At 37.0% G+C, this 20070-nt stretch overlaps 1 protein-coding gene and 2 long non-coding RNA genes across 4 annotated transcripts in view; 2 read left to right on the top strand and 1 right to left on the bottom strand.

Annotated features, from left to right (window-relative positions):
• The window catches only part of LOC124168809 (TOM1-like protein 2), a 29183-nt gene extending 9894 nt beyond the window's left edge, over window positions 1-19289 (top strand). The window contains exons 6-12 of one of the 2 annotated variants that reach the window (XM_046547126.1): window positions 2927-3051; window positions 4810-4979; window positions 6700-6904; window positions 8574-8655; window positions 10659-10709; window positions 16033-16247; window positions 18116-19289. In XM_046547126.1, the coding sequence (XP_046403082.1) occupies window positions 2927-3051; window positions 4810-4979; window positions 6700-6904; window positions 8574-8655; window positions 10659-10709; window positions 16033-16245 (846 nt within the window). In that variant the 3' untranslated portion in view covers window positions 16246-16247; window positions 18116-19289. The remainder of the gene's footprint in view (window positions 1-2926; window positions 3052-4809; window positions 4980-6699; window positions 6905-8573; window positions 8656-10658; window positions 10710-16032; window positions 16248-18115) is intronic. The other variant, XM_046547127.1, reaches the window with a different exon arrangement.
• LOC124168811 lies at window positions 110-2923 on the top strand. The gene is made up of 2 exons (XR_006866989.1): window positions 110-1752; window positions 2235-2923. It is a non-coding gene; the product is annotated as an uncharacterized LOC124168811 (long non-coding RNA).
• On the bottom strand, window positions 11974-15183 carry LOC124168810. Its single transcript, XR_006866988.1, has 2 exons — window positions 14862-15183; window positions 11974-12600 (listed from the first exon to the last, which is right to left on the bottom strand). It is a non-coding gene; the product is annotated as an uncharacterized LOC124168810 (long non-coding RNA).
• Window positions 19290-20070: the final 781 nt, after the last annotated feature.

Genomic DNA, 20070 nt, shown 5'->3' on the forward strand with positions numbered 1-20070 from the left:
GCTTAATTTTCTGTTGGAAGCAAGGTTGTGGGAAAGCTACTTCCCTAGTTGGATTTTCGTGAGTGGAACTTGAAACTGGAGGTGTTTTTCAAAAGTGAATGGCAGGATTGTGAATTCCTTATGAGTTGCTGCAACCCTTTGGCTTACTAATCAATACCTGATTTGCAGACATAGCATTAAGTAATTTTAAGCAAAATTCCATCTGCTCTAAATTCTCAACTCTTACGTGAACATTATGCTTGATTTTTTTGCAAAATTTTCAATGTTATTCAATGCATGTTATGCATAATGTACATGAGTGAATAGAGAAATATATTTATGCCCTCTCTTGCGTAATTGCTTTGTATTTACCTCTGCAATATTGAAAAAATGTGAATGGCAGTTGTTCCGAGAGGATCAATTACAGTTTTCAAGATTCTATGAGTGTCCTGCTCCTAATATAGGATTGCAAATTTTATGTGACATTTTGGAGAAATGCGGGTTACAGCTAACGGTTCACATGCATGTTATGCAGGAGTGTGCGCTACATTTTGGAATTCAGGGTACTTTAATCCTTAGCAATCCTGTTTCTAAGTCTCTCATTACATCCTCCAATTTGAGTTTCTAAAATCATTGCATTAATAATGCCAAATAAAAGCTTTAATTTCTCCAATAAACTCTTGAGCCTAGTTATGTGATAATTTTTTTCCATTTGAGAATGAGAGTGATGAGAATAAGGGTTAGAAAGAAATCTAGATAAAGAAGTATGGTAGTATGAATTTTCTCTGGGGTTCAACATCTTCTGTTCATGGTCACAGTGCTTTATGTGGTAATTAGTCTTGATGACATTATGGTGCGATTAAGAGCTTTCTGTAAAAGTTGAGAGAATTATTTTATCTCTAGTTTAATTTCATTATTTGGAACCCTGAGTATTTTAACATTAGGAAGTTTGAAGAGGTTGATAAATAGAAAAGCTTATTGATGTTTGATGGTATCACTTGGGCATTTATCATCACATGTTATCACTAGGTTTTTATCATCATCCCATGATTATCATTCCCATCCTTGCATGGTTACTATCATTACATACAAGGACCATGTTGCCAATTTGTTGAAGATGTTGTAGTGGTATATCTTTTACTTTGTCATGATGACATCAAATCTTTGTTATCAGCTTGCATAGTGATATCTGAAAATTTCAATGGCTTGTGTTTTTTTTACTCAATTTATGTTTTTTTTTAGCTGAAAAATGCTCTTTGAATGTGGTGGTCTTTGGAACCAAGAGGAGATATTTTTTTATACGTGCTGAGTGAAGTTGCTTTTCCAATAAAAATATGGGATTTGGTTTCAGTACTATTTTTTCATTCGGGACTTGTTAGTTTTTCCCATAATATATTAGTATATACATAGGTATGCAGATAAATACTGCATTTTGTATCAAATTATGGAATGTGTCCCTTTAGTTTTTAGCATGGGGAATATTTATGTTTTTCATACCTTTCTGTGCCTAAGGGTAGAATTGGCTATAGGGTCAATTTCAGAACTTTTGCAGTTGTGATCATGACTCAGTAAGATTTCTATACTATTTTTTCAAACAAATCTGTGTTACCCAAAAACTCATGAAATTTCACCCCACCACCTTGGCCATACAATGGAAATGGCTGTGTTGTTTATTGTGTATGCTCCCCTTTAAATTTGTCATTCAGAAGGTTGAATTGGTAAGAAAATCTGAAGATTCAGGGTTTTTAAACTTTTTCAATATACAAAGGAAAGGTGCACTGAATAGTAGAGGCCTTCACGTTGTAGAAATCCATCTTACTGATTTGTGAATGGAAAACTTTGCTGTTTCTACAATTTGGAACTTTATTTTCCTGACTAGTTTCGATACACTGTATCATATTCATAGGACTAGCAGTACAAGTAGCGTTGCTGTGGGTTATATACCAAAAAGGGGGGGCAAAGAGTGGAAGGGGTGGGGAGGGGAAAGGGGTGGAGAGGAGATGTCTGTAGAGCGCTACATTGTTGCACTTCGCTGTAGCTAATGTAGCGCTCTACAGACATCTCCTCTCCACCCCTTTCCCCTCCCCACCCCTTCCACTCTTTGCCCCCCCTTTTTGGTATATAACCCACAGCAACGCTACTTGTACTGCTAGTCCTATGAATATGATACAGTGTATCGAAACTAGTCAGGAAAATAAAGTTCCAAATTGTAGAAACAGCAAAGTTTTTCATTCACAAACCAGTACAAAGGAAAGGGTTCAAGAAATCAATATTTCCTATTCTCCTATTTTTAATTTGGTCAGTGTGAATGCTCTTGTTTGTGATGAAATTAACATTGGAAGACAAGAGCAGTTCTAAAAATGCTTTAAAGGGCATTGTCCTGTTAAGAAATAATGGTGAATGTCAGGTAAATTTTTTTAGAACTAAAATATGTACATGGAATGATTTTTTAAAGGCCAGAAAGTTGTGCTATTAGTGAAAGAACCCAGGCACAACAATATTCTATAGATCCACAAAGTAGTGTTGTATCTTGTAGTATTACAAAATATGTTGTTTATTGTCTGATCTCATTCTTGATTGTGAAATTTCATAATCTCCCAGTGTCCCTTTACTTATACATGTAAATTTCGTTAAGACTCAGCAGTTTGTAATTGCACATTTTTTTCAGTCTCCGTGTACGTTATATTTAGGTTCTAATCTTTTATTGTTATCTCAAAGATGAATTTGATTGAATAAATATTTCCTTTGAAACCTTTTTCCATCATGTAAATCTCTATTGAACATAAATAGTGTGACTTTACAACTTGTAAAGTTCTCAACCATTGGTTTCCTTTTGAGATGAACATTTAATATTTTGTGTAAGTGAATCTTATGGAAAAAAGTGCAAAGTTCTTCAGAGGGGTTAAATCTGCACCTCATGTTGAATCTAATTACTGTGTTATTTCAGGAGCTGTACTCCACGTGCCGTGCTATGCAGGCACGCTTAGTAGATCTGATTGGTAAAGTTGCCCACGATGAACTGACTGCAGACTTGCTCAGAATAAATGACCAATTGAACAATTTATTTTTGCGGTAAGTAACCATTTTTTTGACCAGTATAATTTCAGGGATAATAGGGTGGTTTCCTATTATTTTTTTATTGCCTAAATCGAAAGATTATTACACCTGGAGTATGTATTTCACGCATTTAGATTTTTAAATGACGATATCTATTTTTCGCGATTAAATGAAAAGTGAAAATTTTCAAGCGCGCGAAAACGCGACGCGTAAGTATGAATGCCGGGAAATCTCTCCGTGTGACGTATTTCTGGTTCCCGCTGCCCCCCTGTGAGGCGACCTTGAGAGGAGGCTTAGCGCTGATATGACGCAGGCTGCTAGCGGGTAGCTGAGTATCCTGCTGGCTGGTAGCGCTTGTCTTAAATAAGGATTATTAATACCTTATCAAATGAAGAAAACTTTCCGACCTTAGCCAGTTTTAATAAGTGATTATTAAGACATGTTTCCCTGAGCTCTACGCCTCATGCATGCATTGGTAACCTCAGACGATGTATAACTCCTATCTTCTCATATAGAAACTAGGTCCCTGTGATGTCAAGTGGAGTGGCATCGCATGGGCGCCAATCTGGCCCTTTTCAAATGAGGATAAAAATGGACCATTGCCATTTGTCTAAACCGTTATTTCTAAAACAAAATAATTAGTATATTTTGAATACACTAATGGTGGGTAACGAATCACAATCAATGCCTTTCGTTTTCTTTGATGAAGGAAACTACCCTATTTTAAATATTTTCATTTGATGCAAAACGTAAAGCGACGTGCTGTTTGGCGTGTTAAATTTTTCTTGTCACATTTATCAGGGGAGCAGAGTGAATGAATGAGAAACATAAATAGAAATCAAGCGAGAAAGTCATGCTGGTGATATTAAACAATTGGGAACCCAATTGTTCATTTTTCTCTTGTCAGTAAGAAACTCAAGTCTCATGTTCTGTTCTGCAGTTCATAGCTTAGTGAACAATTTGATTTTTTGGCTGTTTAAAAACCCATCATTACACGTTCATTGGTGACCTAGTCAATTGGTGTGATCTGTGACTATTTTTCAATTGACATGGTCATTTGAGTAAAGTTGTGCTTTCTCCATCCAGTTAATGCGACAGTGATCAGTACTTTTTTCAGAAATTGATTTTATGCTGTAGTACACTCTTTTATGTTTAATGGCTTGCGCTTCAATACATCTAATCATGTTCTATCAGGTATAATGATGAATGCTTGGTAAAAAAAAACATTTTTGGAATGTTTTGGAAGTAGGGATTAAGTAGGTTAACTCAGATCCTAAATTTGTTAAAAGACTTAGTTAAATGGAAGGGAAAGGTAAGGTATGAAGTAGCTGAGGAACAGCTGTCAGCTTTGCATGAACTCATGACAACTTCAACTCGTGTAATCGTTTAAGGCCATCAGTTTTATGCTTTGAATAGCTCAGGAAGTAGGCATCAGATTGAAAAATGGAAAAGGAAAGGTCTTTTTATTTTTCAAACTAAATCACAATCAACAAAAAAAACAACAATTTATTGGCAAACAAGCCTAATAATAATGCCATCTTTAAAGTCTTTGGAAGCCTGGGAATTTTAGCTTGATATTTAAGTGGAAATACTGTGAGTAGAAAATAGTTACTAAATAATGTGAGACAACTGGCAAATTGTAGGCTCTATAACAGAAGGCCATGTTCGCCAAACTGGCAAATTGCCTCTTTTAAGCCAAGAAAATCCTGAGAGTGCATTTTGTATTGCATTCTATGAGAAGAAATCCTGCCTACATTTTCTTTTCTTTTATAGATATGGAAGATTTGTCAAGAATAGGGAAGCAGGGAATCAGGCTGCTGCTGCTGCCCGGCAAGAGGCTAGTAAAGAAGCAGACGAGTCTTTGATTGACCTCAGTGAAGAGGCTGCAGCTGCACCCTTGCCTGCAGCTGCTGGGGGCTTAGGAAGCAAGCTTGCTGGTCTTAGTAAGTTTGTTAAATGATAATCTATAGCATATAAAGCCCCTTGCTTGACTGTCTCTATGAATGACTCAGGTATAGTAGGACCTTGGATATACGACCCATGGATATACTATCATCAGATGCATGACGACCTCACTTATACACCAATTTTTTTGGTAATAACTGCTTAAGAACCGATGCACAGTAAGTCTTCTACATGCGAACATTCGACTTACGAACATTCGAAAAATTCAAGTACATCACACTCGCGATTATCCGAGCTAATGATGGGGAGAGATGGCACGAAAAATCGGAAAACATAGATATCCCAAACTTTCTCTTAAATGTCTTGCAATGTTCATAATTTACCTAAAACAAACAGTGTATTATTATTTATGCAGTTATTCTGTTATTTTAGAGTGCTTCCCAGACTCTATGAGAGCTTTCTTTGCCAATTCGCAATCTTTTTAACGGCAATAACGTGGTTGTACTCGTATTATTAATGCTCCATGTAAGGCCTGGTTTCGAAAACCACACATCTGTGGCTTTGTGATCACGGATACATAAAAGTGTTTTGCACGAATGCTTCAAAACTACTGCTCGACGTTGGAAACTACACTGTCAGGCACCATGCCACGTAGTCGCGTCTCGCACAAGTTGCCCGGGTTGCAACTGCTGTGGGACGTGTATCCGTGATCACGGAGCACAGTCGTGCACTGCGAGGCTTGGAAAACAGGAACATGGTGCTCCCATGAATGCAGCTAGCGCGCGATCACTTCCGTTTTACAAAGGGGATTCTTACAGAAATAATATGTATCCTAGCTTTAATGCAGTAATTCCGATGATTTTGCGTCCAATAACATTTTATTATAAAGATCACAGAAAAAATTGAGCAATAGTGAAAATCATGCACGGATAATTTGCAACCCTAATAAACAGCAGCCGGATAATCGAGAGCCTGCTGTATGTCCAAAATTTCAAATTTGACGCCTTTGGAGTAGGCTGATGCGACGTGGTATGGCATAGAGGAACTTGCACTTTGGTCATTGTCTAAACAAAGTATGGGGTAAAGTTAAACCATAGTGGGGTCAGGAACTGTTCATCAATTCCCCCATTCTTCCTTCCAGCGGGCAGAAAATTTTTTTCGGCTCCAGCTGTGTTGCAGGTCAGCAGGCAGCATGAGTGCGATCCCCACTGATTCCCCTTTTTTACCATTCCAGTTCTTTCTGATTGAATTCCGATTATCAATTCCGATCCCATGAATTCTTATTCATACTTCCTGGTGGGATATTGATTTGTCTGCAGCATTGCTGTCATTAAAATTTAAGAATCAAATGGTATAAAACAACCAAGACAATTATGTGACCCAAAAAGTATATTTATTAAAATTAGTGAATTAGTATTATAATGATATATCCTCAGCTTTAATAAAACAATAAACACTATCACTCTTTCAGCCATAAATTGCTAACTTAATAATGTACACTGCACACTGGCTCAGGTGTGTGGCAGCCTTGTTGCCCCAAGCATATAGTCTATGTTCAAAACATTTATCTTCCTGGAATCCATGGAATCGGAATCGACTTAAGGCAATCGATTCTCAATTCTGATTCCATCCCGAGAATTGGTGGAATCAAGAATCGACATTTGAAATTGACTCATCCCTTGTATTTTCCTTTGGCTTTGAGGGAATTTTTGACTCCATCAAAGTTGGTCATTGTAATATTTCTTCTTTTCTTTTCAGGTATAAATTCAAACAATGTCACCTCCCAACTTAGTCGAATCAGCTCCGTGCCGGCTCAGCATGGCTCGCAGCAGAGGGGTGGTGGTGAGGGTGGTGCTGAAGGGGGAGGTGCTCGGGGGGGTGCTGCATCTGGTGCTGCAGACGACACCGAATTTGACATGTTTGCCCAATCTCGGAATGTGACCTATGAGTCGAGCAAAGCAGGGTAGGCACACACTGAACTTGTTTTCAGCTCTCTGAATGAAAGACTGGCCTCAACATGGCTATGCGTACATTCTTCTTTAAAAATGTCATGGGTGCCTATCATAGGCCCATTTATCTGGTTTAGGGATTATCTGGGCTTTTTCTCTCCTCGGAGAACTTTCGAAGAATATGCTGGATGAATATAAGAAAACTTGAAAATTTCATGCATCCCTATAAAATTCATCTAAAAAATACCGTATATGTCTGAATATGGTCCCCCCTTTTTTTTCTAAAAATGCCTGCGGTAAAAGTAAAGGGGGGGACTATATTCAAATGCATTTTTTTTAGTGCGAAAAATCCACAGAGGAAAAATCATTCGCCTTGACCAGGATTCGAACCCGGATCCCTCGATTTCCGGCCGAGTGCTTTAGCCAGTTAAGCTACCGAGGCGTCATTCTCCCCTGTGGCATTTTTTTTAACTTTTCCCAAAACTGAAGCCTCAAAATTAGGGGGGGGGGGACTATATTCGGAGAAATACGGTATGTGTAAATGCTAGACTTGTTATTGTTTTTCACAATATGGACTAGAGTGTCCTTATTCTGTCCACTTTCATTGTATTCTTGATTATCCGTACTTTTGTATCACCTGTGCCTCTCCTTACCTTCATTAGCCAATATAATCAAGAGTTAAAGAAGTAAAAAAAAAAAAACTTTTGGGGTATGTTGCTTCATCTTTGTTATGGTGGTTCCCACATTTCCCCACCGATTGAGGTAGCTTTTTAAAAGAAATATTACTTGGCACAATTTTAATGGTATTTATGAGCTATCTGCATCAAGAGGAGAGGAAGTTACAAGGAGGGGTCAGTTGCTGAATTTGATATTGTTTTTCATCATTGCTTGTTACCATTTAGATAGATAGACACAATAAGAAAAAAACAATATCAAACTCGTCAACCAACTTCTCCTTCCACTTTCCTGTCTAACCCTCTCCAATATCACTTAATCCAGATAACATATGAGCATAAATAAAAATCCTGCCTTGACATAATCCATTGATAAAGCAACCAGAAGTGGTTGGAAATGTTGGAACCCCCCCAACAGTGGCACAGCAGTCTTACTGTGAAATTATGCAATAAAATCACATACCTAAGATTTTAATGAAAGTTTCCAAATTACATCCAGAAATATAAACATAGAGGGAAAGTTCACTTGAAAGACCTCATATAAAAGCAACCTCACCTTTTATTGTCGACATAATTTTTAGTTTGCCAATCTTTGCAGAATAATGGTAATTTAGGTACTTTTTTTTTCTATGGTCTTTGGTTTCTGATCTATATGGGCCAAATGAGAGGACCTTGCTGGCTGCATCTGGCCCACAGGCTTAAGTCAGGAGACCCTTGCTTTAAATGAATGAATTAAGCTTTAAGAAAGCTTGTATGTTACAGTTGTCAGTTTGAATTTGGTATTACTTTAGGTTCCTAAGTTTTCGGTTACATTTATACACTTATACCGTCTGATCATTATCATCATTCATCAACAGTCCTAAGATAGGCTCTCCTCTCAGTTCTCTTTAGATGTAATATTCTCTACCCTATGTATTTTTTCTCTATCAAATAATTCTTCCTTGTTATTTATTTTATTTATAATATTTTTGCTTTATGTAATTAAATAAATCTATAATTTTCATTGCAGTGGTAGCACGTATAAAGACAACCTAGATCCTGACCAAACAACGGCTTCTTTGGGCTCTGTAGCTCAGACGAGATCGCAACCGGTAAGAAAAATTGTTGGTGTTTTACATCAAAGATTCATTTTCTACATATTTGGACTTAAATCAGGTCTTACTCTGTGAATTATTCATGAATAGGTGTCATTGAGTAGTGGAAATCATTGAGAGAAACATAAGTATTTAAATGAATTTTGTTTTATAATAATTTGGGAAGTGAAATAATGTGAATTTTTTACAACTTCATATATTCTTATTGACATGCATGAATTCACCATTAAATACCAATAGTAGATGAAACAAAGTGATAGGAACGCAAACGCAGGATGCTACACACTGCAGTGGCATGGGAATGATGGATGATGGCGGAAAAAACATGGATAAATTTTGCCACAAATTGGAATCGAACCATGGATCTTCTGCTTTCTGGGCAGATACTCAGATTACCAAGCTACCAAGATTACTCTTATCACCAATATTTTAGGATGGGAGTATATGTAAATATATTTAACTTTGGGAGGACACCACTGAAGATAAATGTTAGATAGGGAAGGAGATTGAGAAGTGGTCAAAAAATTGAAACCTACTCACGTGATTATTTTATTTGTGCTTTCGTTTTTGTGGCCTACATTGGTATTTAATGTTTATGAAATGAAATTTTGCATCATGAAAAATTCATTGTTTACCATGTATCTCTCGGGGAAAAAATCAAGTTACATTAAATGGGAATTTTTTCATGATGGCATTTCAATTTACTGAGTTTTGTTTTAAAGAGTTGAGGTAGTGAAAATGTGACAAGTTAAATGTCAACACATGATGCAAATATACTCAGACCAGGGTCATGTGGTCAGGAATTATTTAGAGTTGAAATAAGTCAGTTTAGGCCATTCATGTATTGTTACTGAAGCATACTGGAGGAGAGAATTCATCCAAAGGATATTATGTGCTTGTAATTCTTTTGCAGTTATTGCCATGATTCATTGAAGTTTGGTTTTCCTCATTATTTGAAATTATGTTTACCTTGTTTGTATTTATTTTTGTGTTTTAAAAAACAGTCATGCTGAATTCTAGTTTACGTGTTTTATTTCTCTCTGTATTAATTTTTGGTAGTTTTCTGTAGATCTTGCTGAAGAAAATCTGTTGACGTATTCCGTATCCCTTGTTGTCAGTGTCATTTCTTGAATCCATCAAACAGCATTTTTTCACTCATCTGCCATCCCTAATTCATCTTTGTACTTCCTCATCATATTCATCAGTCTGATCAACCTATTAGTTCTATGTTTAACCTCTATCAATAAATTTGTCCCATTCCTTTTTCTTCAAGGCTTGAACAGTCATCAAGATGATTCCACCCTGCCCTTTCACATTGTCATAAAAGAAAATTTCAATTTTTGTGCTTGCTTGTTTATGGGATCTACCACTGGTGAATTGTCTTTGTTAGTGCTTAGAATGTTTAGCACATATCCCCACTCTTTTATCCCTTGCCAGCTCACACAAAATTTTCATGATATAATCAATCATGCTTTGAATACTTACTTCTTCTATTGTTCAATGTTATCACCGATGAAACAGGGATAAGATGATAATAACCTTTCATCCTAGTAAACACTCGTTAATGCAAGTTATTCAAAATTTATTTTATTCTCCAGGGGATCAATATATGGACTAACCTCGCTCACAGCTGTATCTTATTCTCATGGCATTGATTTCATTCTTGTCATCTTGCTATATTTTTCTCCCTATAGGATTTCTTTCTTTCAGCATTTCTATTTCATCTTAGCATAAATGAAAGAATTGATCACTTAAGTTTGTTTATTAATGAAGAAAGTCCGTTTACTACATTTGGCATTGGCTGTAGCCTATGTCCTTTGAAATTATAATTATTTTAGCTGAAAGCTTAATTTGTAATTTGTCGAGGAGCAGCTTTGTACTAAGTGTTTACTGAATGAGGCATGACTGTACTTTATCATTTTATATGTTGTTTGTAATTTGCTTTTGTGTTTGTTTGCTTCTTATTTTCTGATGTGCCATCCTGAATGCCAAAATAAAAGGTCACACGGGAGAGTGATTTCCGTGAAATGGAGGCATGGTTGGAAGATAGGGTGAGTCAATGAAAGAAATAAGTTATTACAGTGCACTACTAACAATCACTAGCCACTTTTATGTACTTTTTTTCTACAGCTAACAAGATAATTATGCAATTTGTAGCCAGTATGCTCAGAATATTTTCCTCTTGTAAGTGTATGTAAAAAACTTCACCAATGTGCACCAAAAGTACTCTTTGATCACAGTTTCAAATCACTATGTAACCAGTTACAGGTAGGACAGCATTAAATTATTTTACTAGTCTATTTTGTCTCATATAATGTTTCTCTTTTGCAATAGAAATTTAAAAAAATACTTTGATGGTATTGATTAATTATTTTCTGACTTGATGAATTAATAAGTTTACGTAGGATGGTAATTTTTGTTCCCTTAATTATAGACGGCTTCATGCTTGGGGCAGATGCTAATATTTAGCTATAGGTTTTACGAATATTGTTCTTTAGAAAGCAGCCAGTTAGAGAAAGCTTACGTGAAATTGTGATGGTCTTGAATATACTAAATTTTTTTAGTATTTTTTGGCTGCTCTTCAGCTCCAAAAATACTTTAATATTATGCAGAGCTTACAATTCATTTTATTCTGTCAAACACTTTAAAAATGTTCCCACTGTATTCCATCATCAAAAAGCTTTGCTCTTGGTTTTAAATGGAAGATCTGACTTTTTTCCCATGCTACCAGATAGTAAACTAATTTAAAGTAAATAAAATATATTTATAAAGTTCTGAATGACGTAAAAGCTCTATCAAGAACTTGAACTGAATGAACTACGCACTATCACCCTGAATTTTTGAAAGCAAAAGTACTTTATGCTTAGAATGCCACCTTATTCAATTTCTTATACGTATTTGTTCTCGGGCTTTGTTCACTGCATTTCTTGTGCTTTTTGTGATAGCTAGTCAGCTGATATTAGGCACCTCAACCTTCTTGTCAGTGTTCTAAGGTGTTTTCTGAAAACATATCCATAGGAACATGATGGTCTTAACCTTTGATTATTGCTCTGAAAAATAGAACTGTGTGTGAACTGTCAGAATATATTTTTCGATATAAGGAAAAGTGACATATTGTGCACATTTTCGTAATGGAGTGAGACTAACCGAACAAAATTTTAAACACAACTGTCTTCCCCCGTCATGTACCCAGAAATTAGCTTCAGTGAGTGTTTGGGTGTTGACTTGTAGCCTGCAATGTTTAATTTTTTCATGGTATATAAAAAAAAACACAGTACAGTTCCACAAACTTTATGTTGCTGTCGACTGTTTGTCTTGAGAATGACACTGTGTATAGCCATCAAAATTAGTAGACAGCAACTTAAGTTTGCGGAACTATACTCTGTTTTTTTGTTCTACCGTGAATATCTCCTCGTTCCACCGAGGCACACCAACATCAGTTGATTTCATTTGGTTAATTTTGTGTCAATTCTTAAGCATCAAAAAACCGTAACTGTCATTAAATAAACCACAAATTTGTAGGCATAGTGGTGAATTTAAAGTCGTCATGTTTTCACAGAAATGGCCGTGGTTTGCATTGGTCTCCATAGGTGTTTGTTTCCATAATCTGTTGGGTGTCACTAAGGGGGGAGCATTCAACAGCATTCCCTTTACAATTGCAATTACTTTGCTCATCCACATCTCAGAAATGGCTAGAGTAGGCTAACACTGATGAAATTCATGTCCAAACGAAAAGGCTGTAGGATTACAAGTTTACCCATAGAGACCGATTTATGAGTAAAATTCAAATGTTGCAAGCAGGGAATTAACGACTCCACTTTGCGCAATGTGGCACATCAAGCAATTTCAGTTATGTACATAATTTCTCAGCATTATTATTGCTTTGGAAGTTGTTACTCTCCATATATGTGAAAATTAGGCTGAATGCAACCCTTCTAATTACTACAGTAAAATTCGGTTATAACGCAGGTCTAGGGGGACATAGTTTACACCCGCGTTATCGGACAACCGCGTTATAACGGGAAAATACGTGGGAAGCAATAAAAAAAACCATTAAAGGTAGTTTTTATAGCCAATTTTATTGCGTAATACATTATTAAAATATTTATTTTATGATTTAGACGCTCTACTTTAACGGGAGTTACTAAAATACTCGGATATTTTCTTTTGCCGCGATAGTTGATGGCGTTTCTTTGTCACGTAATTTTTTATGCTTTGCAAGTGCAACAGATGAATACTATCGCAATTACTTTGTCCCTCCAATCAATTCACTTATATTATGTAATAAATGGCCAATTTTTGGCATCTCGACCTCACATTCGTCTTCTTCATTCTCGCTCTCATCTTCCGATGATGCAGCTGTTTTTGCGCGGCTCTGGACTACAGCCACAATTTCTTCGTCACTCTTATAAGCAGATACAGGAGTTTCCTCGTCTTCGCGAACCCAGGCCTCGAGATCACTCACAAATAGTTTATTAGAAAGAACATCTGAAGCTTCACGTGCGTCCTCTTCCGTGAAACCCAAAAACTCGTCTTCGTCTTCCATGCTATCGCCCGCTGTATACTCGCACTTTGACCAGCAATTTAGGATTGTAGCGGAAGTTATTTTCTTCCATGCCAATCCAATATTATAAGCCATATTTTTCAGGGTGACTGTTTTCAGATATTCTTGTACCTGCAGTTCTGAATTTATGACACTAGTGAGCAATTCCCGCCGATAATGGGCTTTAAATGCTCTAATTATCCCTTGATCCATGGGCTGAATAAGAGCTGTCGTATTTTTTGGTAAAAACGAAGCCACTATTTTGCCATCCCTCGATATCAAGAGCTCAGAAGACGGATGGACCGGACAGTTATCTAACAGAAGTAGAGCCTTCTCTTCTAACTTTTTTGATCTTAAGTGGCTCTTAACCGATGGAACAAAATCTTCATTGAACCAAGATAAAAAAATGTCTCGAGTCATCCAGGCATTCTGACTGTTTTTGTAATTTATGGGTAGTGCTGTCATATTAACGTGCTTGAAGCACCGAGGACTTCGATTTTTACCAATACACAGAGGTTTTAACTTGTGACTTCCTGATTTGTTCGCGCACAGTAATAAAGTCACTCTTTCTTTGCTCATTTTTATTCCGGATTTATTTGCCGACTTCTTAATATCAAGTGATTTTGTTGGAAGCAATCTGTAGTAGAGAGCGGTTTCATCGCAGTTATATAATTGCTCTTCATTGTACTCACCCTCATCAATCATCTTGCGTAAAGTCCCTCAGAATTCTCTAGCTGCTTCACTGTCACTGGAACGAGATTCTCCTTGCATGTTAACTTGCGCTATCCCGTGGCGAATTTTCGACCTCGATAGCCAGCCAGCAGAAGCAACAAAATCATGAGCACCACCAATTTGTTTATTTAATTTAATTGCCTGTGCTTGTAAAAGTGGACCGGATAATGGAACACCTTCACTGCGCTTCTGAACAAACCACGTAAACAAACATTCATCCACATCACCAGCAGCACTCAATCTAGCCTTTTTTCTATCAAGTCCTATTTCGTCATCCACTTGATCAACAAATGATCGTAATTTATCTTCTTCTTTCATCCAACCACGAATAGTTCCTTCAGGAACACCAAACTCCCTGAATAAACTTGATTTTGAATCACCGCGTTTCACTCTGTCGATTATGCCCAACTTTTCTTTTATTGTGTAAGTTTTCCTTTTGGCAGACATCGTTTTAACCGTAAAATCAATGAAAATTTTCGTAAAAAAGTAATTTTCATATTCATATTAAGACAAAGGTAAAACAGCCCATTCATTATTAAATGCTCGAAGCCTGTGGGCATTGAGTACCTACCTTGGTTTGAGCGCCGCGGTGCGAACGTACGAATGAGATTTATCTCAATCTCCCAGAATCTCGAAAATGATTATAGCCGTGCAACACACTTTTCAGCTCGAGTTCACAAGACACAATGACCGATCAGGCATTACCGAGTTTTTTTATGGCTACGAAACAATATATGGAATACGTCGCCAACCGCGTTAATACAGTCGCTTGAAGTTGCGACGCGTCGGTAGTCACGCCGAGATAAAATTCGCCACAAAGTTACCGACCTCAAAAAAAAGGCCAATGTAATCATCTCAGGGGACATGGTGAGACCCGCGGTATATCCGAAACCGCGGTAAAGTGAGGCGCGTAATAACTGGAATTTACTGTATTACCTTTTTTTGTAGGGGCACTAAAGCTTATCAGGCTAGTTCTTATGGTGCAATAGCATGCTTTACTCCATTCATTTGCCCAAACTCTGCTTTTTTCATGCTCAATAAAATACCGTATTTACTTATGTAAGCCGTGCCCTCATGTATTCCGCACACCCCTATATTTGGGCCAGCTCGTAAGGAATAAAAAACTTCCTAACGCCTTTTCAGTACGGTCTAATATAAGAACTCGTGATTTGTTGATAAATTGATAAATTTACGTTTCCATGATTAATAAGGTTAAATAATGTTAGAAATGTAATTCCTGCGAAGGTTTCCTAGTTTCAATGCTAAACTTTGGAGAAATAAACGATAGGAATTTGAGGGAAAATGGAACGTGGCTTAAATTAAAATTTATGGGATTCGTGTAAGCCGCACACCCCCATATTTTTAACCGGTATTTCCGGAAATAAGGTGCGCGGCTTCTATGGGTAAATACAGTATGTAGTTGTGCACCAAAAAATAAAATTCTAGTTCATGGGCGCTAGTAGAAAAATTGTCAGGGGGTGCATTCAATGCCACTCCTGGGGCGTTATCTTGTCAGGTGTGGCAGTGAAGCTTTTGTTTAAAAAGTAAAACCAATGTAGTTTCGTTGAAAGGGTCTTTTTTAGTTTATCTTATTTGTAATGTTTTCCTTATCTAAAATACAGTGTTACTACTGAAATTACAAGTGTAGTCAGCACAATAAATGCCCGAAATTTTTCATGAGCTAAGGGCTTGCAAGCAGTGGCGCAGCAAGGGGGGGTTTTGGGGGATAAACCCCCCCCCCCCCCAGAGCTCACAGAAATTTTTAAGTTAAATCTATTTTACTTAATTGGATTACTATTGTTTATGGAATAGTGTGAGGATTAATAAAATATCCCTCAGAAGGCCGTAAAAATTACCATTTTGAACCATTTATCTTAATTTTTTTCCAGCGGAAGGCCTCCGCACTTCCCGCTAACCCTGGTGGGTATGCAATACCCTAAGCACCCCAGTATTAGTTGCGCCTGAAACCCCCCCTAGCCTTAATTCCTAGCTGCACCCCTGCTTGCAAGTACATCCCCTTGCACCACCCCTCTGGCGCCCATGTTCTAGTTGGAAGGTATATAAGTAACAGTTGTACTTTTCATTAATGCCACCATCAGGCGGAGGTTGCAGAGGAATCGTTAACCAGTAGTGAGTTTGAAAGGTTCCTGGCAGAGAGGGCAGCGGCTGCTGAGGCCTTACCTTCGGTCCCTGCCGGTGTGGGTGCCATTGGCGGTGGTGTGGCCGGTAGTACAGCATCTGGTGTTCAGGGTGCAAGGAGGAGGCAAAAGGAGGGTGGGGAAGAGGAAGCGGCATCCCTTTTTGCCCTATGAGGGTAAGTGAACTCATTCTTATGTTTGAATGTAGCGGTACTCCCCTCCAAAAGGTAAGGCCTTGGGGAGGACTTACGAATAGGATGCGGTCGGTAGACTTGGTTGTAGGTTTGATTGGTCATGAGTCAGAAATGACTTATGCAGGTATTAAAGTATCTACAGGCCAATATCTAGCCTAGCTGTGCTACCTGATTTGGATTCACTCTTCTAAGTACTTGCACTTTTTATACACAATCCCTGCTAAGCTATATTCCAAGAGGTTATCCTGAAATCCCATGACCTAATTTGAATTACAATAAGTCCTCAACATACGAATATTCGACTTATGAACTTTCAGAGGTACAAACATTAAAAAAAATTTAAGCATGCCTGGAATTTCAAATGTGGTGCCTTTGAGGTTCGGCGACTATACTCAGTGTAATGTAGAGAAACTTAATTTTTTGGCACAGGCTAAATGAAGTATCAGTTAAACCGTTGTGAAGTTGGGAACTGTTCAACATTATGCTCATTATTCTTTACTGCAGGCAGCTAAGTCTTTTCTGCTCTAGCCGTGTATCCCGTGCAGCAAGATAAGTTTTTCACCATTGTGAGTTAATGCAAATTTGTACTACACTATTGTATTCTGCAAGGTAACTAAACTCTATGATGCCTTGCTTAGGTTTTTTAATTAACCAACGAATTCAACTTACGAACAAGATCTCAGATCGCATCTTGTTTGTATGTCGAGGACTTAAGCATGGAGAATTATAGGTGTATACTCTTTAGGAATAGGATTATATTGCACTTCCTAATAATTTTAATTAAGATGTGGTGAGAGATGTAAATAAAAATAAAACATAATGTCGAACACATCGTCGCTATGTGTGGGCAATTTTCATTTTATGTGGGAAATCATGGGGTTTTTCAATACTCATTTTTAATACTTCGTGTGGTCGTAACTCTGAGTGGTCATAAATCTGCTGGTCGTGGGAGTAGATGTTCAATTGATCCTTTGAGTTCAACCTCAGATTTTATGCTTTCTAGCCTTCTTCCAGCATTTTTTGACTTAAATAGTAAACAATGTGTAACAGTTTCCAGTGAATATATGAGGAAATGATAATTCTTTGAGGATTTTGTCGAAGGTTCCATCCGGAGACTTTTTCTCTTCCCACTTAACAATAATGATCGGTACAATTCACTACTCATGATTTTTTCATGTATGCAGATGATGCCAACTTAAATGACTAGATTTATAGTATCTTGCTAGCATTAACTGGAACACCTTACTGACCTAACCTTATCATGAAAATTATGCTGCTGTCTTCCGCGACGTCTACTGTCAGGGTCCATCTTCTGGGCAATACGTCGCATCGGTTACTTTTAATGATCGAGTATAAGTCAACCAACGCAATGTGTACCTGGAAGATGAAGGCTTATCAAGAAAATATTTTAAATTTACGCTAAAAATAAGTAGTTAAGAATGGCATTTAGTTGAATTGTTGACCTTAAATGGAAGACCTCGTTAACCCTGGTTTTCACATTCCTCAAAATTGTAACTGGGAATTATAAAGCTGGCTCCAAGAGTCCTATTTTGTAATCATGCAAGAAATTTAAGCCTAGCACGTAGCCTCCAAGTCTCCAGTGGCTTCCAAAATTACCCATGATTGATATTGTTGCTCTACTGTAGCATAAAGCTCTACTGTAATTGAAACATCTATGAATGAGGCATGATCATGGCTTTATGAGCATAATAATCCAAAATATTCTTGGTCAATGTTTATCATTAGAATGGCTGAATTTTAACGTAGCCTATTTTTGCATATTTTTAGGGACAAAAAAAAAATTACATTATTTGCTTTCTGGTGCTTATTTACGATGTGTTGTCTTACAGCATGGCTTGCAGCATGGCAATGGTGCGTTCTAATCAGCTTCCAGTGGTCGATGGAAAGCCATGAATTTTCTCGTCTCTTCTTGCATTTCATCTTCCTGCTCCCTTGTTGTACTATCAAGGCCGGTGAATTGTATGTGTGCTTGTTATGGAAGCATTGGGGAGCTATATAAAGAAAAAAAGTTTGTATGTTTTAAAAGAGAAGTGAAAACGGCTCCAACCAAAAGTATCTTTTGGGTGGAAAAAACAGAAAAATAAAGAAATATATTAATATATATTAAAAATATTATATGTATAAAATGTATGGTAAAATGCTTTTGCTGAAAATTGATAGATGTAAATATTTATACATTCATTACAATGTGGTGTTGTTAAGTCTTATATCTGGGGGGATCAAAATGCATTGTTCATTTCAAATTTTCAATCTTGCACTTTAACTTTTCTGCCTTCTCAACAATCTTAACATTTATTCCTTTTTCTTAGTGAGCAAGCCAACGGAAAAGGAGACACTTGCATCAAGTATTTTGTTAAAACTTTTTAGGAAAGCAAAGCCAAAACATATCTCAAGACTGTTTTTTATTATGCTAGCAATCTTTCATTCTATATGTGTGGATTCTTTAATAATTTATGTATTTTATGGTGAATTTACGTAATGGAGATCTCCAATTGTCTTCGTTACGAACCTTGTTGCTTTGATGGTTGTGGATTTTTGAGTGACTGATAGTTTTAGGCTGTAAAAAAAATCAACTTTTAAGTTAAAGAAGCAAGAAATTGCTTGGAAAAATGTTTGTAATATTTTAAAAAAGAATCCCTAATTTAATGTAGTATTAGAATGATTTTTCTAGAGGCTTACAACCTCGTTTAAATCTATGAAGTGCAAATTATACCATCAACGATTGCACAGCAGCTCTTGTCTTCCTGTTGTGTTTTTTTTGTGCCTGTGAACATGTTAGATCACCAAGCATTTATACTGATCATGTGTTAATTCCCAGAAAAAAGTGGTTTGGTTTGCATCAAAATGTGAACTGCCATTTATTGTTATTAATTTTTATTGCGATAATCAAATACGAAGTGGCCGTGAATTTTGACCACCGATAAAGTTATAATTGTCTTCGAAGTTTTCCCATTGTTTGAAAAGTGTATGCCAGTGGAACTAAAAATAAAAGCATTATAGGAAGTATGCATATTATTCACCTGTACCAACGTGCGTATTCTAGAACATCGCCTAGTATTGTTTAATTGGATATGATTCTTGTTACACTTATTACTCAGGGTTCCCACTCAACCGTGAAAACCTAAAAACCGTGAATTAGCCGTGAATTTCGTCTACTGTGAAAAAACCTGGAAATAGCCGTGAATTTCATCATTAAACCTTAAAAATCTCTCCAACTTATAGGAAAAGAAATACAATTGACAGATCAAAAGAAAAAAAAGATATTTCAATCATGTTTCAAGGCTGAGCCACATACAGACACTGTCCACACATTTATCTCCACGCGTATATTCGAAGTGCATTTATTGGTCCTTGTGCCATGACGACACATTGATCTTGAGCCTGTGATTGGAAGACTGGCAAACAAGGTGTTCATTAACCCTGGAGAAAAATCAGACACTTCTTTACTTCCCTACCTCACTGCTCACTCCATTTTTCCAATCACAACCTTAAGCTTCACCTAAATTTTGATATCGATAAGTGACGTCATGAGAAATAGCACTTTCATTGCTACGTTTGAATTCACGGCGCCTGTCGCAGTTGATAAATTTTTAGTTAACGTACGTCATCAATATTTCTACCTAAAATGGCTTATCAACAGACCGTGAATTTGACGCCATTTAGACCGTGAAAACCTGAAAAAAACGTGAATTTTATAATTTAGTTTGAGTGGGAACCCTGTTACTGACATCTCAGTTAGTGTGTGATGTGTGCAGACTGCCAAGGTTGTTTTGAAGAAGTCTAC

This window comes from Ischnura elegans, chromosome 12, assembly GCF_921293095.1.
Source record: "Ischnura elegans chromosome 12, ioIscEleg1.1, whole genome shotgun sequence".
NCBI lineage: Eukaryota > Metazoa > Arthropoda > Insecta > Odonata > Coenagrionidae > Ischnura > Ischnura elegans.